Genomic DNA, 26,119 nt, shown 5'->3' with positions numbered 1-26,119 from the left:
CCCTCTTTCCCTCCTTCCCTTCTTCCTTACTAATTCAATTTGAAAGCTATTAAGTGGGGCCAAGCTGGGGAGGCATTCATGCCAGCAGAGTATGGGAGGTGCGTGGCATGGTAGTCCAGCGTGGGTTGTCAGAGCCAGATTGGGGTGAAAAAAAACACCTCGTGTGTGTGGGGAGTGGCCTGGTATAAGGTTTTGGAGTCCAAGTGGGGCAAAGAAGTGTCCATATGGCCTGGCACTAGGTGTCAGAACCATATAGGGTGAAGAGGGCCTCCACTGGCAGCTGTCCACTGAGAGGGCCTTGGGACAGTGATGCTTCAGTAGCAGTACACACACCTAGTGCCAAGATCCTATCTTTTAAATACCATTCTCTACTAGAAGGAAACTTGATCTTCTGAGAGAGAAATGGCTGATTTCAGGTCTCGGTATGAGATGAGCCTAGAATAGCTTGTGCCATAAAGTGACAAAGTACTCAGAGAATGATGGGCACAGGCTTGAAGGATATAGAAATCAGAGTGAAGGGGCATCCACTGGCCAAATCTGGGAGATTTGGGGCATAAAAATAAATAATAATTACAATAACAGATAATAACTCATGAATGCAATGAGAATCCATAACCCTATACTAATAGAGAAAGGAGAAGCTTTGCTTTAGAGTGGAATACCAACTGATGAATCTGAAAGCAATGATGGACTTTAAAAAAACCCATCATTTTGTCAGCCATTGTAATGATAATTAATTCAGCCAGTAAGCATAAATGGATGCAGAGTGAAACCGATGAAGAATGAGATATTTACCTATTCTCATAGTGTTTTCCCACAAATACTTATTAATTACAAAGAAAAAAAAAGGAGTACGGTGGAGAAACCTGGCAGATACCAGCTTAACTCAAGTGATCAAAGTTAACATCATCAAGTTAACCTTGTCAGACCCATCATAATGGGACAACATGAAATCATGAACCATCTAATAGAATGCAGTAAGAAGAGGGCAACATCAGTTTTGTGCTACTCCTGCCAAAATGCACAACCTGAGTCTAATCATGAGGAAACAGCAGACATCAATCAGACTGAGGGACTTTCTACCCTATAACTGGCCTGGAATCTTCAAAGTATCAAAGTGAAGGAGACTGAAGAGACATGAAAATTAAATGTAAAGATGATCCTGGATTGGATTCTTTGCTGTAAAGAACATTATCAGGATGTTCCTTGCAACTAGAATGGAATCTGGATTAGATGATAATTGTTAATTTCCTGACTTTGATAGTTACCTTGTGGTTATACAGGAGAATGTTGTTATTTGTAAGAGTAATATATTAATGTATTCAGGGAAGATGGAGCATTATTTCTGCTACTTACTCTCTAGTGGTTCAGGGGTAAAAGAATGCTTTGTACTATTCTGACAAATTTTTGTAAAGCTTGAAATTTTTTGTAAGTAGGAAACTATTTTTTTCTTTTTTTCCTTTTTTAGGAAACTTTTAAAAAAAGAAAACATTAAACATTTTTTTCAGCAGGTTTGTTTCGTAATAGCTAGTTTATCTTTAAGAAAAACCTTAAAAAGCTATATCAGATTTAATCACATTTAGTTACTAGAGAATTCTTAGTAGAGTAACATTTCATTATATTTGGACACTATTAAGAAAATTGGGAATTATGGTTACTATAAGAATACTTTTTACTCATGGCATATAGTGATATTTAGGACTTCTCTTTCTTTTGTCTCAGCCTTGTCAGACCCAAGCAGTAGACTTTCAACTTCTCCTCCTCCTCCAGCAATTGCAGTACCCTTGTTGGAAATGGGGTTCTCTCTCCGGCAGATTGCAAAAGCCATGGAAGCCACAGGTAGTATAATTTTTTTTAATGTTTTTTAAATTGGAGTATAATTGCTTTACAATGTTATGTTTCTGCTGTACAGTGAAGTGAATCAGCTATATGTATACATATATCCCCTCCCTGCTGGACCTCCCCCCTCACCCCATCCCACCCATCTAGGTCATCACGGAGCACCAAGCTGAGCTCCCTGTGCTGTACAGCAGCTCCCCACTAGCTATCTATTTTATACATGGTAGTGTATTTATGTCAAACCTAATCTCCCAATTCATCTCACCCTCCTCTTCCCCGCTGTGTCCACATGTCCATTCTCTTTGTCTGTGTTTCTATTCCTGCCCTGCAAACAGGTTCATCTGTACCATTTTTCTAGATTCCACATATATGCATTAATATTTGATATTTGTTTTTCTCTTTCTGACTTACTTTACTCTGTATGACAGACTCTAGGTCCATCTACATCTCTACAAATGACCCGGTTTCATTTCTTTTTATGGCTGAGTAATATTTCTTTATATATATGTACCACATCTTCTTATCCATTCCTCTGTCAATGGACATTTAGGTTGCTTCCATGTCCTGGCTATTGTAAATAGTGCTGCAGTGAACATTGGGATATGTGTCTTTTTGAATTACGGTTTTCTCAGGGTATATGCCCAGTAGTGAGATTGCTGGATCATACGGTAATTCTATTTTTAGTTTTTTAAGGGACCTCCATACTGTTCTCCATAGTGGCTGTATCAATTTACATTCCCACCAACAGTGCAGGAGGGTTCCCTTTTATCCACACCCTCTCCAGCATTTATTGTTTGTAGACTTATTCATGATGGCCATTCTGACTGGTGTGAGGTGATACCTCACTGAGGTTTTGATTTGCATTTCTCTAACGATTAGTGATGTTGAGCATCTTTTCATATGCCTCTTGGCCATCTGTATGTCTTCTTTGGTGAAATGTCTACTTAGGTCTTCCACCCACTTTTTGATTGGGTTGTTTTTTTGATACTGAGCTGTATGAGCTGTTTGTATACTTTGGAGATGAATCCTTTGTCCGTTGCTTTATTTGCAAATATTTTCTCCCAATGTGTGGGTTGTCTTTTCGTCTTGTTTATGGTTTCCTTTGCTGTGCAAAAGCTTTTAAGGTTCATTAGGTCCCATTTGCTTATTTTTGTTTTCATTTTCATTACTCTAGGAGGTGGGTCATAAAAGATCTTGATATGATTTATGTCAAAGAGTGTTTTTCCTATGTTTTCCTCTAAGAGTTTTATCATGTCCGGTCCTACATTTAGGTCTTTAATCCATTTTGAATTTATTTCTGTGTGTGATGTTAGGGAGTGTTCTAATTTCATTCTTTTACAGGTAGTTGTCCAGTTTTCCCAGCACCATTTACTGAAGAGGCTGTCTTTTCTCCATTGTTTATTCTTGCCTCCTTTATCATAGATTAGGTGACCACAGGTGCATGGGTTTATCTCTGGGCTTTCTATCCTGTACCGTTGATCTATATTTCTGTTTTTGTGCCAGTACCTTGCTGTCTTGATTACTGTAGCTTTGTAGTTGGGGAGCCTGATTTCTCCAGCTCCGTTTTCTTCCTCAAGATTGCTTTGGCTATTCGGGGTCTTTTGTGTTTCCATACAAATTGTGAAATTTTTTGTTCTAGTTCTGTGAAAAATGCCATTTGGTAATTTGATAGGGATTGCATTGAACCTGTAGATTGCTTTGGGTAGAATAGTCATTTTCACAATATTGATTCTTCCAATCCAGGAGCATGGTATATCTCTCCATCTGTTTGTGTCATCTTCGATTTCTTTCATCATTGTTTTATAGTTTTCTGAGTAAAGGTCTTTTGCCTCCTTAGGTAGGTTTATTCCTAGGTATTTTATTCTTTTTGCTGTGATGGTAAATGGGATTGTTTCCTTAATTTCTCTTTCTGATCTTTCATTGTTAGTGTATAGAAATGCAAGAGATTTCTGTGCATTAATTTTGTATCTTGCAACCTTACCAAATTCATTGATTAGTTCTAGTAGTTTTCTGGTGGCATCTTTAGGATTTTCTATGTATAGTATGATGTCATCTGCAAACAGTGACAGTCTTACTTCTTCTTTTCCAATTTGTATTCCTTTTATTTTTCTTACTATAACTTTTTATGTGTCATTATATGCAGTTATGAGAAGCACCATCTTTATTAAAGGCAGTGTTTTTTAAGAGGCCATAAAGGTTTGTAAGATTTTTAGCACAAGATTCAATTACAGTGGCAACATAGCAGACCGTCTTAAACTGATAGCATGAATAACTAATTATTTTGCCCAAAGTCAGTATTAGACCTTTTTTTCCCCCTGTTCAGGTGCTCGAGGAGAGGCTGATGCCCAGAACATCACTGTCCTTGCCATGTGGATGATAGAGCACCCTGGGCATGAGGATGAGGAGGAGCCCCAGTCAGGCAGTACAGCCGACTCAAGGCATGGAGCTGCAGTTGTAGGCGGTAGTGGGAAGTCAAACGATCCCTGCTATTTGCAGTCACCAGGAGACATACCATCAGCTGATGCTGCTGAAATGGAGGAAGGCTTTAGTGAAAGGTGAAATTCCAATTTCCATATTTCTGTTCCATGTGTTATAAATGGTACCCCAAGAACCCCATTATGTCCCTTCATAGATGCTTCTAATGGTATATAAGGTTGATAACTAGAGAGAGATGAAAAGGTGGACATTTCAGTTACAAGCTTATGTTTCTGTGAAGCACCCTTAACAGAATGACATGATAGGTTTTGACTTGAATGATGTTTTTATGAAAATAAGGAAATAATTTTAATATAAAACTGCTGAAAAGAAGAAACTAAAGATTAAAATAAGTTTATTCTGAAATAAGGTAAACATGTTGATAAAATAATTTTATCTTATATAAGAGATATAAACTAGAATGTTCATTTTAATATAAATTGACTTAAAGTAATGCATTCAATAGAAATGGACTTTTAAATCTTTTCTGTCTCTTAATATGGGTTTATATTTTCATTTCTTCTTTAGTTTTTAATATCCAGTACAATACCTCCCTTTTTAAAGTTGTGAAATAAATTTTCTGATAATGCCTAGCCTAAAAAGAAATGTAATAAAATATTCTATAATTCTTCTAAAATCCTCCCTCTTCAGCACTTCCTATGACTTTAAATCTTCGTTTCATTTTAGCTCATAAAGTTATATGGGGGGCTTTTGTCTTATATTAATATGCAGACTTTTTCTGATAAGCTTAATGAATATTTTCATAACTTATTTTGAAATATCGGTTTTTCCAAGGCAAGGATTCCCAATTGTTTGAATTTTTAAGTATTTAATTATTTAGGATTTAGTTAAGGCCATTGACCTCATTTGAATTTAAACTTGCATTAAGCGTAATTTCATTGTTGTTATATTTCAAAACCAGATAAAATTATTGCTCAGGGCAATATGACATATTTATAAGCCAGACACAAAAGATAGGTTTCAAAACATATTTTGTTCTCGATAATATTTGGAGGAAAAAGTACTACAAGCAAGCTTGCACCTGTGCTTTCTGTTCATGATGATTTTTTAAAATGTGTGTTGCTTTCAAACTTGCTCTTTTAGCCCTGATCATCTGGATCATGTAGAGAATGCAGCTTCTGGAAGTGGACCACCCGCTAGGGGTCGCTCAGCAGTTACAAGAAGGCACAAGTTTGATTTAGCTGCTCGAACATTGCTAGCAAGAGCAGGTAAGTATATGTTTCACATCCTTCTCTTGGTGAAAGTATTATATAGTTTGTTTATATTTTGAAGTAAATGTAAAAGCAACATTAAAGAAGATGTAAACTAATGATACTAAGTATTCAGTACCTCCACATTGAAAGAGCAACTATTTGCATATTACTTTCTATGCATTTATATAATTTTACATAATTTAAATCACAGCATACATTCATAGATTTATTTTTAAGTTCCCTCTGGGTGAAGAAGGCTATACCGGTCACTTGTAAATATTGAGAAATTTCATAAATGCTCTCTCTGCCCTCAAAATACTTATAATTTAAGAAGTGAAGATGCATGTTTAAGACATCACTGATGAGAAGGAGCTAGAAAGAGCACTGTGCCAAAGTAGGCACTGGCTTTTCTGATGTACTTTGTGAATTTTAGGGCTTCACTACTAGGTAAGGCCCAGATAAGCAAAGATATATTTTTTCATTACCGTAGTAAATATATATTTTTTTCTTAGTAAATATTTTTAAGATTATGTTCTGGGCATGTGAAATTTAAATTATAGGGAATATATTTTCCAAACTAAAATCTAGAATATGTCATTTGTCAAAACAGAGTTTAATCTTTGAACTATTAAAACGTAAATAATGATTCAGTAATTTATGGAAACAGAAAAATTGAGACTGTCTTAGAACATATAGGATGTGTATTTAATATATAATGAAAGCGACTGACAAAAAAAAACTGAAAGGATAATAACAGCCCATATTTATTGAGTGTTCTTCTATATAACAAACATTATGAAATATTTTACATAGATTATCTTATTTAAACCTGTCAGCAGCTCTACAAGGGATGAACACTATTATCCCCATTTCACAGAAGAGGACTATATATATATATATATATATATATATATATATATGTTAGGTAAAGTTTTATGTTTATGGTTTGGAATCCAATAAGTCAGCTGAGGTAGGCTCTCACCTGCATTGTATGGCAGTTAAGAACTGGCAAAATATTCAGAATTATTTTATACATGCAAATAAAATGCCTTTCTTGTTTTGTTCTGAGCGGGGTTATACCGCTCTGTGCAGGCCCATAGGAATCAAAGTCGGAGAGAAGGAATATCTTTGCAACAAGACCCAGGGGCATTGTATGACTTTAATTTAGATGAGGAATTGGAAATTGATCTTGATGATGAAGCGATGGAAGCTATGTTTGGACAAGACCTGACCAGTGACAACGATATTCTGGGAATGTGGATCCCAGAGGTACTGGATTGGCCTACCTGGGTGTGTGTGACTGCAGCGGGGGCTGCTCTGACTTATTTTCCTGCCCTCCTGTTCATACAGCTTACTAATAACAGCATTTCCTAGAGTTGTAACACTCTGAAAAGTCCGACCTCTCATCCTAAAGTTTGGGGCTTTAACACTTGAGGTTACTTTGATACCTACAAACTAGTAAGAAAAGTCTCTCTTGTTGCTTTCTCTGTGCGATTTTATTGCTTCTCTCCCCAGACTAGATGAATAGAGCCATGCTGTGATAATTTGATTTCTGATATCAAAGATAGATTACAAAACAGGCATCAGGTCCCAGTCAGCTCTGCTGGGTGTTTAACATGGCTACTGTGCTTACCTTGCTATCTGAATGCATGCTCTTCTTCTTTATAGGTTCTATTTAATCACTGTAATGCCTCATTCTAGGAACCAGTGCCACCTAGATCTTGTAAATGCCTCCATCCAAGGGCAGGGTACATGATGGGTTTGTATGTTTACATTGTTTAGCATTACACTTTTTGTAGCAGGGAAACTGAGCAGTTCACAGGTAATAAGTTCTATAGGAAAGAGCATATACCATATTATGTTAATAAGATAGATGAATCCAAATGACTTCTTAGAAATTCAGAAAATAGATATGCGTGTTATGATCAGATGAACGTAGTTTTCATTGGAGGGATTTTAAATCATTTGAGATGGGGCAGATTGTCATTTTTATTAACAACTTTTTTCTCAGTAGGATAGTCAGTTACTTTTATTGTCACTTACTAGTGTGAGGAAGGGGCAAAGAACACCTTCAGACTGTGTGATCTGGATTTTAATTTGAAAGAACTTTGTTATATAGCCTTGAGGAACATCTTGCAAATATTCCAGCATATGTAAACAAAGTTGTTAATTTAATATAATAAATGATGTTTACCTCTTCTTAATTTTATGTTAACTTGACTAATAATTTGATATGAAATTATTTTGTGCAGCATGTTTGTGAGTCTGAAGACAGGGAAGAAGTGGTGGTATGTGAACTGTGTGAGTGCAGTGTTGTCAGCTTCAATCAGCACATGAAGAGAAATCACCCAGGCTGTGGGCGCAGTGCAAACCGCCAGGGCTATCGCAGCAACGGCTCCTATGTGGATGGCTGGTTCGGTGGTGAATGTGGGAGTGGAAATCCATACTACCTGCTATGTGGCAGCTGCAGGGAAAAGTACTTAGCCCTGAAGACCAAATCCAAGGCAGCAAGTTCTGAAAGGTACCTTGAAATTGGATAGATAACCATACCCTCTGATTGAAGTATATAAAGTATCTCTCATTAAGACATGGGAATTGTAGCTTTTTTTATGTGAGGCGTAACCTTTAAAAAGGTTCCTTTCCTTTATAAAGACCTGTGATTGCTGAATTGGGGACAAGGATGAGGGAGGTGGAAGAATTCAAGTTCCTGCCAGAGGTGGGAGCCTGTAGTCTGGGAACAGTGGTATGGCCTCAGGTCCTTCACTGGAGTTTGACTGTGTTAACCTTTAATTTGTTGTCAGGTTGTTAGTGGGACCCTTGCTTTAACCTTCAGGAGGCTTATGTTCAATTTTTTTCTTTGGTGTTTCTCACCATAGTTTTGACATCTTAAGGTCTTTTTTCTTGATGAAAAATGTAGACTGTTTAGATTAAATGAGCTTTCATGAAAATATTACTTCTTTATACCCTTGAATAGCAGCTATTTGCTATTGAGTAGGGTTTTTGCCCTTATTGTCAACTATTAAAGTCTTTAAGGCGTTCTGGAATAGGTTTTGATTAAAAGACTTATGTAGGTAACCTAGAAACCTCCCCAGTATTTTAGTAAAATAGTCATTGATTTTGTAAACACTTAATACCAATAGTTTTTATTACATTAGCCCATAACATGAAACACACTTTTTAAATTTTGTGTTGCTTTATTAATGACTTTTTAAAATGTCCTAATGACATAATTTGCACTTTGGGGCGCTAACTGTTTTATATAAAAACACAGTGTTCTTCATGTTTGGTGCAGGTACAAGGGACAAGCTCCAGATCTAATCGGCAAGCAGGACAGTGTGTATGAAGGTAGTTGTTGTGAGAGCTTCTTTATTTCACATGTATTTTTGTATGTACCTTCTGCTTAACATCTGTTACTAAAACTTACCTTCATGTGTTTGTTTGTATTTATGTACATGTTAACTTAAACTTCCCCCCAAAAGTTCAAGATAGTTTGGTAGCAACAGCCCTAGTTTTAAAAGTCAAAGGAAAAAGACCTGGGTCCTAATACTAGCTTTTAGGGAAAGTATGTAGTACATTTTGAATGTCCATCCTAATTGTGGGAAGTAAAAGATAAAAAATTGAAGTGAGCATCAGTTTATCTGGAGCATTCATTTATTTGAAGTAACTCATTTCCTAATGATTATGAACAGGGTCAAGAACTTTTTGTTGGCCCCATAACAATATTTTTTATTAGTTGAAACCTCCATTACCAACTGTAACATGTGCTTTTGGTTTAAATGGATTTGACTGCTCTGCCTCCCTTTCCCTTAGTCTCACTATAACTCAGGAGTGCAGCTTGGTTGGGTCACCATGAGATGGTGCCGTAGTTCATTTCGTAGGCGCTTGGCTTTCAGTCCATCTGCATTTTAGACATATCTCACAATAACCATTGCCTGCAGAGTTATTTCATGTTTATATTCACATACCATACACTTCTTTATTTAAATTCCAGAAGACTGGGACATGTTGGATGTTGATGAAGAGGAAAAGCTAACGGGTGAAGAAGAGTTTGAATTACTCGCTGGACCACTTGGTTTAAACGACCGCCGCATTGTACCAGAACCAGTCCAGTTCCCTGACAGTGATCCGTTGGGAGCATCAGTAGCAATGGTAACAGCGACCAACAGTATGGAAGAGACTCTGATGCAAATAGGTAAACTTGAAATGCTGATTGGCATGGATTTTATAGAGTCTGTATTAATTTGCTTCTTAGAAAGGTAAATAATAATAATAATAAGGTAAAGGTTAAAATAATAAGGGTTCAACATTTCCTATCCCATCAAGTATCTTTAGCCAGTTATTCTAATGTTTTGAAGGTATAGTATAATATTAAGTTTCTGATATTTTCTTTTTATAAAATATTGAAGTGATAAAAAGAAAATTTATAAAAGGTAGGGGGTTTTTTGTTTGTTTTAAACTTTGTGTTAAGAGAAACCTGGAAATGAATAAAAACTATTTTGCAGTATTTTTTCATTTCGGTGCGAGGGTATGGTAACTTTTTGCTGTATGGAATACTAAATAAAGAATTGGCGCAGTACTAGTGACTCAGCCCTTTATGTGTACTCAAAGCATATTTTAAAAACTTTATCTTTCCTATATTTGTTAATATCAGTAGAAGTGATACATGAGCAAAAATAAATAAAACCAAAAAAATTTAAGAATCATATTTTCCCTATAATAGATTATTGACTTAGAAATGTCCATTTCTCCCAAGCAATTTTCTGTATAACAAAGTTCCAGATGAGCAAAACACATTGATTTGCTTTATTTCCTGGTAGCCTAGAACCTAGGTAGAATGGAAAATTTTTTCAGTAGTCCGGCTATTTTTTTTCTTACCTTCTTATAAACTAAGCAAAATGTTATTTTTTTCAGGTTGCCATGGCTCTGTAGAAAAGAGTTCCTCCGGGAGAATAACATTAGGTGAACAGGCAGCTGCCTTAGCAAACCCTCATGACCGGGTGGTAGCTTTAAGGAGAGTGACTGCTGCTGCTCAGGTTCTTCTGGCCAGAACCATGGTCATGAGAGCTCTGTCTCTTCTCTCAGTCAGGTAAGTATTATTTTGTGTCAAAAGATGTTAAGTTAGCTTCTAGTATGTATTAGACAGGAGTCTGGTATTGTTTGGGAGGATAGAAGTTTTAGAAACTTGAATAGCTACTGTTGAATGAAAGAAGTTAGACATAGTCATCATTATTATTCATTAATTCAGTCAGTCAGTCATTCAGTTAATGCTTAGCTCTTTTTAGGTAGAAAATATTGCCGTTATAGTAACTGAGTAAACTGAAAATTTTATTTTATTATCTGAAATGGGAAACCAAGGCTCTTGATCCATTTGGTGTAGGGTAAAAATAAAAGGTCGAGTGAGTTTTTTGCAGAGTTTACCAACTGTGTAGCTAAGTCAGCCTGTATATTCCATCGTGGAGACTCTTGCTATGCTCATACTGTGGAGCATAATGTTAAAAAAGGGAAGAGTGCCAAGAATACCTAAAAGACATCCATTTAGGAAATGATTAAGTAGGGGTATTTAACAGTAAATCATGAAGAAAGAAGGACCCTGAAAGAAGAACTCAAAGTTTAGATGAGGACTTCCCTGGTGGCACAGTGGTTAAGAATCCACCTGCCAATGCAGGGGACATGGGTTCGAGCCCTGCTCCGGGAAGATCCCACATGCCGCGGAGCAACTAAGTCCATGCGCCACAACTACTGAGCCTGCGCTCTAGAGCCCGTGAACCACAACTGCTGAGCCTGCGCTTTAGAGCCCGCAAGCCACAGCTACTGAAGCCCGCGCACCTAGAGCCCATGCTCCGCAACACGAGAAGCCACCGCAATGAGAAGCCCGTGCACCACGACGAAGAGTAGCCCCCACTCGCCGCAACTAGAGAAAGCCTGAGTGCCACAACGAAGACCCAACACAGGCAAAAACAAATAAACAAATTTTTTAAAAAATGGATATTTAAAAAAAATACTTAGATGAGACTGTATGGGGTTGGCTCAAGACTAGACAGTTCGGACTGTGGAAAGTGAAGTTCAGAAACTGACTCACACGTGTAGATAAACATTTGATTTATGACAGTGCTTACATTACAGAGCAATGAGGAAAGGATGGTCTTTTCCGTAACTTGGGCTAGGTCAAATGGTTTATTCACTTAAGGAAAAAAAATGAGTCTTGGCCCCAACCTCAAACTATATAAAGCAAGTATTTCCAAGTGGCTCTTAGGTCTAAATGTGAAATGTAAATCAATAAAGTTTCTATAAGATAACAGAGCAAGATTTTATTCTTGATCTTGGAACAACCAGAGATTTCTTAAGCAAGTCACAAAAGACATTCACTTTAAGGAAAACAATTGATAAATTGGACTACATTAAAAAAGAACTTCTGTTTAGCAAGTCATTTAGGAAGTAAAAAGGCAAAAAAGTTAAAGGAAAAAAACCCACTGAATGGGAGATGATCTTAGCAATGCGTATAACCAACAAAATATGTAAAGAATTCTTATAAACCAGTAAGAGAAAGACAGACAACCCAAAAGAAAAATGGACATAATGACAAAAGAGGCTCTCAGAATGGCCAATATACATGAACAATGAGATGTTCAGTCACATTAGTCTTCAAAGAAATGAAAATGAAAACCCCCACTACACACCCATCAGAATGGCTAAAATTTAAAAGACTCGGGGGAAAAAAGTGATCATGACGGTGTGGAACACTTAGAACTCTCATACACTGTTGGTGAGAAAATAAATTGAGACAGTTACTTTGGAAGACTCTTTGATAGTACCAACTAAAGGTGAATATTAGCATACTCTGTGACCCAGAAAAACACTTCTGGGTATATATCCAACAGAAATGCTTACATATGTGCACCCAAAGACATAAGCAAGAACATTTATAGCAGTACTATTCATAATAGCCCCATGCTCTCATCTGTATGGATAAATGAATTGTGCTTAATTTCATTTATACGGGCATATCTTTTTTTATTGTGCTTCGCAGATATTACTTTTTTTTTTTTTTTACGAATTAAAGGTTTGTGGCAACCCTGTGTTGAGCAAGTCTATTGGCACCATTTTTCCAAAAACATCTGCTCACTTCATGTCTCTGTGTCACATTTTAGTAATTCTTGCAATATTTCAAGCTTTTGCATTATTATTTGTCATGATGATCTGTGATCAGTGATCTTTGATGTTACTATTACAAAAAGATTTCTGACGGCTCAGATGATGGTTAACATTATTTTTAAATTAAGGTATGTACCTTGTTCTTTTTTAAAAAATAAGTTTATTTATTTATGGCTGTGTTTGGTCTTCGTTGGCTGCGTGCGGGCTTTCTCTAGTTGCAACGAGCGGGGGCTACTCTTCGTTGCGGTGCGCAAGCTTCTCCTTGCGGCGGCTTCTCGTTGCGGAGCACGGACTATAGGCTCGTCAGCTTCAGTAGTTGTGGCACACGGCTCAGTAGTTGTGGCTCGTGGGCTCTAGAGCGCAAGTTCAGTAGTTGTGGCGCAGGAGCTTAGTTGCTCCACGGCTTGTGGGATCTTCCCGGACCAGGGCTCAAATCCGTGTCCCTTGCATTGGCAGGTGGATTCTTAACCACTGCACCACCAGGGAAGTCCCTGTACATTGTTCTTTTAGGCTTAATGCTGTTGCACACTTAAGAGATTACAGTGTAGTGTAAACATGACTTTTATATGCACTGGGAAACCAAAAATATTTGTGTGACTTTCTTTATTGCAATATTCATTTTATTGTGATGGTCTGGAACTGAACCCAAACATCTCCACAGTATGCCTCTGTGTCAATGAAAATGAATAACTGCTGCTGTAATGCAACAACGTGGATGAATCTTACAAGCATAATGCTGAGTAAAAGCAGCCAGACAGAAGAGAATACATTATTCTATTTATATGAAGTTCAGAAACAGGCGAAACTGGTTTATGGCCTTAAAAAGTTGGAATAGTGGTTACTTTTGAAGGCCTAGAGACTGAGAAGGGCCCAAGCAGTCTTTTGGGGTATTGGTAATGTTCTGTTTCTTGATCTGGCAGGTGGTTACATAGGTTTGTTCAGTTTGTGAAAATTCATGATTTGTAAAGATTTCTGTAAGTTATACTTTTGTAATTCAGGTATACTTAAGTATGTCAATATTTATTAAAATAAAAAAGTTTCAAGGCAGTTTCCAGCTTACATAATATTTTTGGACATCTCTAAGGACATGTATGACTAGTGACAGTGCAGCTTGCCTTTTATTTTGGTTGTTGGTGCTATGGATGATATGTGGGGCTCCAGATGGTCCCTTAAATTTATTTTCTTTATGCATCTAAAGTGTTTTCCTTTCCTGGCAGTGGTTCCAGTTGTAGCCTGGCTGCTGGTCTTGAATCTCTGGGACTTACAGATATCCGAACGTTGGTTCGATTAATGTGCTTGGCTGCAGCAGGGAGAGCTGGCCTTTCCACCAGCCCTTCCGCCATGGCAAGCACTTCAGAACGCTCACGAGGTGGGCACAGCAAGGCCAACAAGCCCATTTCTTGCCTGGCCTATCTGAGCACAGCAGTGGGATGTCTAGCATCAAACACTCCTAGTGCTGCAAAACTCCTGGTGCAGTTGTGTACACAGGTAGGATAGTTTTCAGTGCTTTTCTTATTGCATTGCTTATTTCCAGCCAATTCTTAAAGAACCTTTTGAGATAAAATCTTCTTTTTGTTCCAAAATTATATGTAAAAATTAAACCTGTTTGTTCTGATTGCCTCTTCAGAACTTGATTTCTGCTGCAACAGGGGTAAATCTTACCACGGTCGATGATCCAATTCAGCGAAAGTTTCTACCTAGCTTTCTCCGAGGAATTGCTGAAGAGAATAAGCTTGTAACCTCCCCAAATTTTGTTGTAACTCAGGCCCTTGTGGCATTACTAGCAGACAAAGGGGCCAAACTGAGACCTAATTATGATAAGTCAGAAGGTGAAAAGAAAGGTAAGTTTCATATGATTTAAATATACAGTCTTCTAATCAATTTGATATGTTTTAAAAAATATGTTTTTGCATTGTTGTATGTGATGAATTACATAACATCATGTATACTTATTAAGTTAGATCATAAGAAAAGTGCATGGATACTTTTCCATTGTGCCTGGAAACAAATATTAGAAAATGTACCAAATTAGTCTTGGTTTGATTAGATTATTTTATTAGATTATGGTTTGGGTCACCATAGATAATAACCCTGGTAGGCTTCCTGAATATTATTTTTATAAAGTAGTGCTATTTTTTTCTTTGTCTTAAGATGATACAATTTGAAGGGACTACTTAAACATAGTATTTACCCTTCTCTTCATCAGGACCATTTGGCCAAGAGAGATGGGCTTTTGGATCTATCAGTGCGTTCCCTTGACTGGCTATTAAGATCACTTTTTTTTAAAATTTATTTATTTTTCATGTATTTATTTTTGGCTGGACTGGGTCTTTGTAGCTGTGCAGACCTTCTCTGGTTGCTGCACGTGGGGGCTACTCTTGTTGCGGAGCACGGGCTCTAGGTGCACAGCCTTCAGTAGTTGTGGCTCGCGGGCTCAGTAGTTGTGGCGCACGGGCTCTAGAGCGCAAGCTCAGTGGTTGTGGCGCATGGACTTAGTTGCTCCATGGCATGTGGGATCTTCCCGGACCAGGGCTCGAACCCATATCCCCTGCATTGGCAGGCAGATTCTTAACCACTGTGCCACCAGGGAAGTCCCTAAGATCACTTTTGAGCAGCAAAAGCCAAACTCTTATTCTTCAGGCATGCTTCCTCTGCCCTGGCTTTAAAATGATTTCTGCTGCATTCTCAGTCGGTGTATCCTTAGAGCAAAGACTATTGATTAGTGTATATAAATGTACATTTGCAGTGAATCGATTTAATATAGAATTTGATGTGAGATAAATGCTTTATACCTTGTATGCATATCTTAGTGAAATGATTGCTTGAAAAAGTGTTAATTCTTAAAAGATAGTTTAACCCATTTTTGTTTGTTCACCACCACCAGCTCTCACCTGGGCATCATTTCATTGTTTTGTTTAAGCAGGTTTAACTGCCCAATTGTATGCCCATCCTTCCTATGATCCTTCTGCTGTAGGCCCTCTGGAGCTGGCTAACGCCTTGGCAGCCTGCTGCCTCTCCTCCAGGCTATCCTCACAGCATAGGCAATGGGCTGCTCAACAGCTTGTGCGCACTCTTGCTGCACATGACCGCGACAACCAAACTACTCCACAAACACTCGCTGATATGGGAGGAGATCTCAGAAAATGCTCCTTTATCAAGTTGGAGGCTCATCAAAACAGAGTATGTATTTTGACCCCCAAGTATGTTGATCACCTTATGTAAGATAAAATAGTTTCTCCTCTTCTCCAAGAGCTGAAAGTTCAGATAATGGGTGTGTGTATGTGTGTCTCTCTCTTTCTGTCTCTCTCTTACATACTCACACACACACAAGCTAAATTATCAGTTATTTGTCTGGTAGTTACCAACTCTCCTTTCTCTACATGTGTGTGTTGTATACTATATGATATAATATTATACAAATGGGAAAATCAGATGGGAGATGAGAAGATAACCAAAGGTATAGCCTCACAAAAGATGAGGGTTTATACATGCAGGAAAAGAAGCAGTTGGTCTCCCTGTTTTAATCTAACCCACTGGGCTCCTGAGCAGTGACAAGGGCAGTTTTTTAGGAAATGAAGACTGACCTCTATTTTACCAATTTAATCATTTCTTAGTCTGTGTAATTAGTTTTATAGAACATGCTGAATATTTCTATTTTATTGAATTAAATAAATGTTTTTTAATTAAATAAGCATGTTTAGTAAAGATTGTGAACAGGTCTAAGATAACTCAGATGAGTTTGGGCATAGTACTTTAAAGCTATACTTCAAATAGGTGTATATTTACAAGCCAGTTAGAAAAGAATGAGACTATGCATGTTGTTTTATAACATGGATACTTTTCTTTTACAATTTCATGGTAGATTTTTTTTTTTATTTGATAGAGCCCTTTCAAATTATAGAATCATTTGAATTAAAACTTGCTCAAATATTGCTGGACTTTTTATCTTTTCTAGGTAATGACTTGTGTTTGGTGTAATAAAAAAGGACTCTTGGCTACAAGTGGCAATGATGGCACCATCCGGGTGTGGAATGTCACCAAGAAGCAGTATTCACTGCAACAGACCTGTGTGTTCAACAGATTGTGAGTACTGACATTAGCTCTCTTGGGTAACATTTAAAAATAAGACAATCCTGGGCTTCCCTGGTGGCACAGTGATTGAGAGTCCGCCTGCCGATGCAGGGGACATGGGTTCGTGCCCCGGTCCGGAGGATCCCCCATGCCGCAGAGCGGCTAGGCCCGTGAGCCATGGCCGCTGAGCCTGCGCGTCCGGAGCCTGTGCTCCGCAACGGGAGAGGCCACAACAGTGAGAGGCCCACGTACCGCAAAAAAAAAAAAGACAATCCTAAACATGCTTCATCTTGGTTGCGTTAGTGTACTCAAATTGTCACTAAAATATTTTACAATTTTTTCTCTTAGAACAGTCTCCAGTGTTTTTTTTTTTAATTTGCAAGATAGTAATTTAGAAAATAAAAATACTAACTGTCAATATCTGTCAGCTTACTCAAAGTTAAATCAGGGTCTACTATGCCAGCATTATAAATGTTAAATTCAATAAAACAGTAGGCTAATTTTCCATCATTCTTCAAGGATTATTTAGGAATTAGGGTAATGATATTTTTTCTGTAGCACAGTGTAGCATCTTTTATATTTTTATAGCTAGCTATAAAACATCCCTAGCTATTAGGCAAACAAGAGTCAGTGTGCTCTGAGCAATAACCATATGTATAACCCATATGGAATCAGAATACTTTTATTGACAAATTATGTACTACATTAAATTATCAATTGTCTAAGTATTACTCTTTTGTAATTCTACATTTTTCACATTATGACAAACACTAGCAATTATGTGATTGTCAAATACTGCTAGCCAGGCTTTTGAAATGTAAAAGTTTTTGATCTGCCTTTATGTACTATAGTCTGTATAAAACCCTTATTTTAAGGTTTAGGATTTAGTTTACTTTGTGATGATGGGGATTAGAATTCCATACATATCTCTTATATTCTAGGGAAGGTGATACTGAGGAAAGCCTGGGATCACCTGGTGATCCAAGTTTCTCACCTGTTTCCTGGAGTATCAGTGGCAAATATCTAGCTGGGGCTTTGGAAAAGATGGTGAATATCTGGCAAGTTAATGGTAAGAGTCACATAAATACTAGTAAACTGCTGAAGCTACTTTTTTTAAAAAAGCCTTTCTCTTAGCCTTCTAAATCCAAACATTGGCTTCCCTTCACCTTGAATCTCACAATCTGTTCATCAACTGTGAAAATCTATGCATAGTGTGGTTTAAATTAAAGAGAAAGTGTTCATTTCCTGACTTTTCCTTCTAGGAGTTTCAATTAACCTGGTAGTTGTAAACTAAAAATTCTTTCTATGTACCACTCAGCATTCAGGGTAGGATTTGAGAAGTAGCAATCACTGCATTTTTAGCTATGTATTCTTTTGAATCACCTGAAATATTTCTATTAATTTTATCTGTTTCACAGGGACAAACTCTTGTTAATTTTTAATAACCTCTCTGGAAAGTAAAAATTATTATTGTAATCTTGGGCTTACCAGCATTTTTGTTTGCTTTTGCATGTTTGGGTAATAGCTGTTCTATTTCATATATTTGAAGGAACAGCTAGCCTTAACTATAGGTAAATTTTGTATATTAATTTGGTTTTCAGTAATTATTAGGAAAGGACTTAAGTGTTTGACATTTGTATGTTGATTATTTTCCTTTATTCTTTCTCCTATAAAGCTATCATTTTTGTCATATTAATAGTTACAGAAAAGCTATGAATTTGATAATCATATGTAGTATATAAATGAAGGATCTTGCCTTGCAGTCTTATTCATTAGTAGGCTATTATGAAATTGGGGACTGCTTTGAGTGTATTAAATTAAATAGTACGTATTTTTGTTCTTGTTATTGTTTTTAAGAATTAGGTGACAACTAGTTAACATTTTCTCCCTCTTTAGGAGGAAAAGGGTTAGTAGATATTCAGCCTCACTGGGTATCTGCCCTGGCTTGGCCAGAAGAGGGTCCATCCTTAGCCTGGTCAGGAGAATCTCCAGAATTATTGTTGGTGGGACGGATGGATGGATCTCTAGGACTGATTGAAGTTGTTGATGTATCCACCATGCACCGTCGAGAATTGGAGCATTGCTATCGAAAGGATGGTAAGTGACTGGAATTGTGTCTGGTTGAGAAAGTGTTTCCCCCAGTCAAATAGATTTACTTTTTTGGCATATGCTGAGTAAATATTACTTTTGGTTTTGTTTTCTAAATTGTTCAGTTGGTATTTCATTTTAGTTAGTTACTAAGTTGAAAGGTATTTCTTTGTCAACCCCTACCACACATCACTGCCAAAATAAGATCTAAATTAGTCATTTATCCTTTGTGCAAGTGTCTGAACACTTCTAGTGGGCTCCAGGTCTCTCTAGAAAGTTAAGAATGTCCGAGAGGAAAAAAGATAATAATCATTGATGGAGATGAAATTGTTAACAACTGAGTAAAATTAAGGAAATGGGGCGAGAAGGAGAAGGGGAGGGAAGTTCCTGATTTAAGAAGTCATAGCAGGAAGCCTACTTTTACTTATTTTCTCACCATCTTCCTTTTGGATGGCTAGTCATCTTACTAGATAGTTTTTATTATATGTTTTGGGGGGAGTAGGATATCTTGAAGATCCCAGCCACAGCCATGCAGTTTCGAGGCCTGGAGGACAGCACGCTTGCTTCTCAGATGTCTGAGAGGAAAGCTCGCCCTCTCTTCTCTTCTCTCTCAGCATGAAGGGTGCACTGCCCAGTTAGCAATCCCTGTCCTCCCCTGACAGCCCGCGGCTCCTTTTTATTCACAGAGTAATGCTAATGTCATTACTCTCAGTTTCTGTCTTCTGCGAATACTGGGGATCCTCCAGAAACATGTCGTCTCCATCACTACAAGTCAATATTCATTTGCTTTCTTCAAGGTCCATAGCCCTGGTCTGATAGTATTGTAGGGTCTCCTGCAGAGGCGGGGGGTGGCTGTGGCTCATTGTGGGGACAAAGACAGGGGCAGCAGCAGTTCTGGGGAATACGCACTGGCCTGAGCCCTCCTGGTGGCTGCCATTTTCTTACCCAGTTCTTTTTTAAATAGATAATACCATCATAGGGTTCAAAAAATTTTAAGTTTAAAAAGGTATACAGTAGGGAATTCCCTGGTGGTTCAGTGGTTAGGACTCCACGCTTCCACTGCAGGGGTTTGATCCCTGGTCAGGGAAGTAAGATCCCACATGCCGCATGGTGCAGCAAAAAAATAAATAAATAAAAAGGCATACAGTAAAAAGTCTTTCTCACATCTGCTCAGCTCCCATGTCCCCATTCTACTCCCACAGATACTGTGTTTTACTTTTTTGTAGCCTTCCAGTGTTACATATACTTAAAGAAACAAGTATGAATATAGATTGTTAGAATATAACATGTTTGTTAAAATATGGAAACACACTGAATAGGCAATATTAAGCAAAAGAAGGGACAGGAAATTTTTTTTTCTAAGAGTTGGATTATTTCACTTCTCAGTTTCATGGTAGATTCTGGTCCAAAAGGAAAGAACCTTATACAGTGACTTAAAATCAGCAAGGGAATTCAGTTTTTGTCTCTGTTTTTCTCTTTTTTTTTTTGTACGTGGGCCTCTCACTGTTGTGGCCTCTCCCGTTGCGGAGCTCTGGACGCGCAAGCTCAGTGGCCATGGCTCACGGGCCCAGCCGCTCCACGGCATGTGGGATCTTCCTGGACCGGGGCACGAACCCGTGTCCCCTGCATCAGCAGGCGGACTCTCAACCACTGCGCCACCAGGGAAGCCCTGTCTCTGTTTTTCAGTAACCACTTCGAAAGAATGAAAGATTAAAAAATGAGGTACCCCTCGTCACTTACAAATAACACTTTTAAAGTGGGTTACATGGAATCCCAGCTGTAAGCTTACATTTTGTCTAAATGTGTTAAAGAGACGTTTGTAAACTTACTTGCAGTAGTTGTAGAGGTATATATTTGTTGCAAAGTCTCTGTCTTTTAAGGGAGACAATGACAAATAAGTATCTCGTTTTCTTTTTAAAATTTTTATTTTGTTCTATCATGTTAGTGTCTGTAACTTGCATTGCTTGGTTCAGTGAAGACAGACCATTTGCAGTGGGATATTTTGATGGAAAATTGTTAATGGGAACAAAGGAACCGCTTGAGAAAGGAGGCATTGTTCTAATTGATGCACACAAGGTAAAGCATGTTTGCTTGGTTGCTTTTTCTTGTTTTATACTGTAGTATTGCTTGATACTAGTTTCTCAAAGAAATTTTTTATATCAGTCACTTATGATTTAATATTCTATTGTTATACAAAGTCTTTGGACCATGTATATAAATGGAAAAGTCTGTGTAAGAAAGCCATTGAACTAAGAAAGAGGTAAAACCAAAACAGTGAAATAGGAATACCCTTGTAACACCCCCTGTCAGAGTACCTCCCACTAATGCTAGAAATTCCATCTATGAAGAATGATTCCTTTACCTTAAACAGAGGTTGCCAGTTCAGATGCTTATGGGGCCATCTAGGCAAGTAACATAAGTGCGTGAAGCCAGGAGCTAGAAGGTGTGAAGGAGGTTAAAAAAAATGAAGTCAGAAGAACCCAATGATGACAATCATATAAACATAAGACATGTCCCAGATTCTCATAGTATTAGCTATTTTTGGTGTAAGAGATGCTTTTTTTTTTTTAAAGTCTCTTCTTTTTCATATTTTAATGATCAGTAGTCCATAAAAATAATTTTTAAAATGGTGATGAAAGATAACATGTCCCATCTGAATCAGAATTTCGTAATTCATTTATCCAGCTAACATTTATTGAGCTTTGACTGCAGCAAATATATATAGTGCAGACTATATTAAAGGGTGAGTTGGTCTAGTGATTGGAAATAATATGCCAGTATCTAATTTGCATAAAATGTTGATTTCAAAATAATTGAGTGATAGAAGTATAGGTCATAAATTATTAAGTTTAAAGTATTTGTGAAGGAAGCATTACTATGATTTTTTTTCTACCTCTACAATTTTAAGGATACTCTCATTAGTATGAAGTGGGACCCAACAGGTCATATTCTTATGACATGTGCCAAAGAAGAAAATGTGAAACTCTGGGGGCCTATTGCAGGATGCTGGCGCTGTCTACATTCACTCTGCCATCCATCTATTGTAAATGGCATTGCTTGGTGCAGCCTTCCAGGGAAAGGATCCAAGTTGCATTTACTAATGGCCAGGTATGTTGTAAATTTGTTGTGTGTGTGTGTGTGTGTGTGTGTGTGTGTGTGTGTGTGTGTCTTAATTTTTATATTAGTATAGACTGTTACTTGCATTAAGTGTGGCTTCTCAATAATCTTAAACAGTTTACTGCCAGTTACTGTTCTTATAATGTGTAATACCATAAGATCACCTTAGAGAAATAAAGAAGTTTTCCAATGTGAAGCTTGGGATATGTAATCCAAAGATATGCCATCTCCTTAACTGTGTGTGATATTGTTCAAATATAGATCCTACTTGTATTTCTTGTGAAAGATTATAGCATAACTACTACAAATAAATTTTTAAAATATACTGTAGTAGTTCTATCATGTCTTAATTGATTGCTCTTTGAGAATATTTTTACTTCTGCATATTGACATGTTTTGGTTTTATGTGACCAAAATTTTTAAGTGGCTGTCAGAGTGGCTTAGTATGTGTTTGGCGTATTCCACAAGATACCACACAGACCAGTGTGACTAGTTCAGAAGGATGGTGGGACCAGGAATCAAATTGCCAGGTAAATATTCTGGTGTTTTTCAAGACTTTATTTGAAACCACAGATAGTATATGTTATCAAGTAATACTCCTACTCGGTATCTCAAATGTCAAGAGCCATTAGGGAAATGTGGATAATTGTCATACTTTGTGTGTCCTCTGAATTAGCCTAATTTTTTATAAGTCAGAGATACCATAATTGCTTGTTAAGGTGAGATGTTCAATAAATATGGAGTGGTGATTGTTTATGGTATATAATCAACACTACCAATAGGTGAGTCCTAAGCTACAGTTTTTGGTACAGTGAAGCAGGAACACCACGGGAGCACTCCTATTCAAAGTATCTCCTACTGATACCAGAATTCCACCTATGAAGAACCATTCCTTTACCTTAAACAGAGGTTAAAAATTTACAGTAGACAGGGAATTCCCTGGTAGTCCAGTGGTTAGGACTCAGTGCTTTCACTGCTGTGGCCCTGGCTTCAATCCCTGGTCGAGGAACTAAGATCCCACAAGACGCGTGGCATGGCCAAAAAAAAAATTATGGTAGATGCTCACAGAGCCATCTAGGCAAGGAACATAAATTCATTCACAAAGCTGTGGAGAAGGTAACACACACACACACACACACACACACACACACACACACAGGAGTGCACATGCTTCATATAAAGGGCATAGTTGCCACAGAGGAGATTGCCACCCTCCAGAAATGAGAGCCTATTGCTACCAGATTGTCAAATTTTTTTTTTGTTGGAAACCAAAAATTCAGTGTTTTAAGTAAAATCTCCCAGTATTAAACATTGGCATCTGACTTGAAATTCTTTAAAACCCTGGCTGGCTGGTTGAATTGTATCCCTGAGTTGCCAGTTTGCAACCTCTGTTGCTTTCTCTTTTGTTCATTATACAAATACATTATGTCATTTTTGGGTAAATGAGTATATCTGGTATTACGCTGTCTCATAACTAAAAGGAAGAGGGTGCTTAAAGGCAGGGAGAAAGGGGTGAGGAGGGAGGAGTAGATAGCTCACTAATGGGAGGAAAATGTCACAGAAGCAGAGGTAGGAGCACTAGAGAGAAATCTGATTTGCTCTCTGTGCTAAAGAGTAGCCCTTTGGACAGGCCTACCTATTTCATTCCTAAAACCTGCAGAGCAAACATGAGATTAGATACCATGGGACAGACAGACCCATTAGCCAACAGAAAGAGGAACTTGTTTGTATAGCACCAGCATGTGCAATTCACAAATGTTAGAGGCTAAAAGTGAAATTTACATGAAGTGAAATTTAAAAATTAAAACACTCATTAAAAAGTAGAAGTTAGAATTTCTCTGAGGGATAATTGGAACTTAAATGTAGTCATTTCTTCCAGTTTGAAGAGTAGAGAACTAGCTTAGAAGTGTATCAAAAAAGATGAAGCAGCATCAGCAAAGGAGAACCAGATTGATATCTTATTATTTTCTCTGTCAGGCTAGTCCTTATGAGAGAGTTGTCCTTCCCTCCTCCCCAATTTTGTACTGAAATATAAAATTTCCAAGAATGAATTGTAAATCTTGAATCTATAAATTGTTTTAATTTTCAATATTTGTTAAAAATAAAAATGAATTGCAGGATGGATATAGGAAATCAGTCGGAGCCAAGTGTGTTTATCAATTGCGAGGACACATCACCCCTGTCCGGACCGTTGCCTTTAGTTCTGATGGGTTGGCCCTGGTGTCTGGTGGTTTAGGTGGCCTCATGAACATTTGGTCTTTAAGGGTAAGAGTATAGATGTTATTTTTGTCTTAAGAAATGTTTTTATATTAACTTATATGTGATAAAAGTTAACCCAAGCAATCCTAGGAATATTTTGTGTAATAATATCTTGAATATTGAAGAAACCCCTTTCAGAGTTCTCTGCCCTTTAATTTTTTTCTTTTTTTAATATCTTTATTGGAATATAATTGCTTTACAATGGTGTGTTAGTTTCTGCTGTATAACAAAGTGAATCAGCTATACATATAAATGTATCCCCGTATCTCCTCCCTCTTGCATCTCCCTCCCACCCTCCCTATCCCACCTTTCTAGCTGGTCACAAAGCACCGAGCTGAGCTCCCTGTGCTATGCGACCGCTTCCCACTAGCTAGCTATTTTACATTTGGTGGTGTATATATGTCCATATATACACTACCACTCTCTCATTTTGTCCCAGCTTACCCTTCCCCTTCCCCGTATCCTGAAGTCCATTCTCTAGTAGGTCTGTGTCTTTTTTGCCATCTTGCCCCTAGGTTCTTCATGACCTTTTTTTTTTGGTTCCATATATATATGTTAGCATATGGTATTTGTTTTTCTCTTTCTGACTTACTTCATTCTCTATGACAGTCTCTAGGCCCATCCACCTCACTACAGATAACTCAGTTTCATTTCTTTTTAATAATGAGTAATATTCCATTGTATATATGTGCCACATCTTCTTTATCCATTCATCTGTTGATGGACACTTAGGTTGCTTCCACATCCTGGCTATTGTAAATAGTGCTGCAATGAACATAGTGGTACATGACTCTTTTTGCATTATGGTTTTCTCAGGGTATATGCCCAGTAGTGGGATTGCTGGGTCAGATGGTAGTTCTATTTTTAGTTTTTTAAGGAACCTCCATACTGTTCTCCACAGTGGCTGTATCAATTTACATTCCCACCAACAGTGTAAGAGGGTTCCCTTTTCTCCACACCCTCTCCAGCATTTATTGTTTCTAGATTTTTTGATGATGATCATTCTGACCGGTGTGAGGTGGTACCTCATTGCAGTTTTGATTTGCATTTCTCTAATGATTAGTGATGTTGAGCATCCTTTCATGTGTTTGTTGGCAATCTGTATATCTTCTTTGGAGAAATGTCTATTTAGGTCTTCTGCCCATTTTTGGATTGGGTTGATTGATTTTTTGATATTGAGCTGCATGAGCTGCTCGTATATTTTGGAGATGAATCCTTTGTCAGTTGCTTCATTTGCAAATATTTTCTCCCATTCTGAGGGTTGTCTTTTCATCTTGTTTATGGTTTCCTTTGCTGTGCAAAAGCTTTTAAGTTTCATTAGGTCCCATTTGTTTATTTTTGTTTTTATTTCCATTTCTCTAGGAGGTGGGTCAAAAAGGATCTTGCTGTGATTTATGTCATAGAGTGTTCTGCCTATGTTTTCCTCTAAGAGTTTGATAGTTTCTGGCCTTACATTTAGGTCTTTAATCCATTTTGAGTTTATTTTTGTGTATGGTGTTAGGGAGTGTTCTAATTTCATTCTTTTACATGTAGCTGTCCAGTTTTCCCAGCACCACTTATTGAAGAGGCTGTCTTTTCTCTGTTGTATATTCTTGCTTCCTTTATCAAAGACAGGGTGACCATATGTGCCTGGGTTTATCTCTGGGCTTTCTGTCCTGTTCCATTGATCTATATTTCTGTTTTTGTGCCAGTACCATACTGTCTTGATTACTGTAGCTTGGTAGTATAGTCTGAAGTCAGGGAGCCTGGTTCCTTTAGCTCCCTTTTTCTTTCTCAAGATTGCTATGGCTATTTGGGGTCTTTTGTGTTTCCATACAAATTGTGAAATTTTTTGTTCTAGTTCTGTGAAAAATGCCATTGATGGTTTGATAGGGATTGCAGTGAATCTGTAGATTGCTTTGGGT

General features: G+C 37.6%; 1 protein-coding gene across 1 annotated transcript in view; it reads left to right on the top strand.

Annotated features, from left to right (window-relative positions):
• HERC1 (HECT and RLD domain containing E3 ubiquitin protein ligase family member 1) overlaps positions 1-26,119 on the top strand; it is a 176,625-nt gene that overhangs the window by 108,876 nt on the left and 41,630 nt on the right. Inside the window, exons 40-57 of the mRNA XM_007467211.1 lie at positions 1,723-1,839; positions 4,163-4,394; positions 5,419-5,543; positions 6,598-6,818; positions 7,781-8,049; positions 8,821-8,873; positions 9,520-9,720; positions 10,440-10,614; positions 13,898-14,168; positions 14,308-14,521; positions 15,655-15,860; positions 16,636-16,763; positions 17,693-17,820; positions 18,648-18,848; positions 20,785-20,915; positions 21,748-21,947; positions 22,381-22,486; positions 24,075-24,221. Coding sequence (XP_007467273.1) covers positions 1,723-1,839; positions 4,163-4,394; positions 5,419-5,543; positions 6,598-6,818; positions 7,781-8,049; positions 8,821-8,873; positions 9,520-9,720; positions 10,440-10,614; positions 13,898-14,168; positions 14,308-14,521; positions 15,655-15,860; positions 16,636-16,763; positions 17,693-17,820; positions 18,648-18,848; positions 20,785-20,915; positions 21,748-21,947; positions 22,381-22,486; positions 24,075-24,221 — 3,125 coding nt within the window. The remainder of the gene's footprint in view (positions 1-1,722; positions 1,840-4,162; positions 4,395-5,418; positions 5,544-6,597; positions 6,819-7,780; positions 8,050-8,820; positions 8,874-9,519; positions 9,721-10,439; positions 10,615-13,897; positions 14,169-14,307; positions 14,522-15,654; positions 15,861-16,635; positions 16,764-17,692; positions 17,821-18,647; positions 18,849-20,784; positions 20,916-21,747; positions 21,948-22,380; positions 22,487-24,074; positions 24,222-26,119) is intronic.

The sequence above is a fragment of the Lipotes vexillifer genome, unplaced genomic scaffold (assembly GCF_000442215.2).
Source record: "Lipotes vexillifer unplaced genomic scaffold, Lipotes_vexillifer_v1.1 scaffold1654, whole genome shotgun sequence".
NCBI classification, from domain to species: Eukaryota; Metazoa; Chordata; class Mammalia; order Artiodactyla; family Lipotidae; genus Lipotes; species Lipotes vexillifer.
Note: the sequence above shows the minus strand (reverse complement) of the source record. Positions and strands in the feature narration are given on the sequence as shown.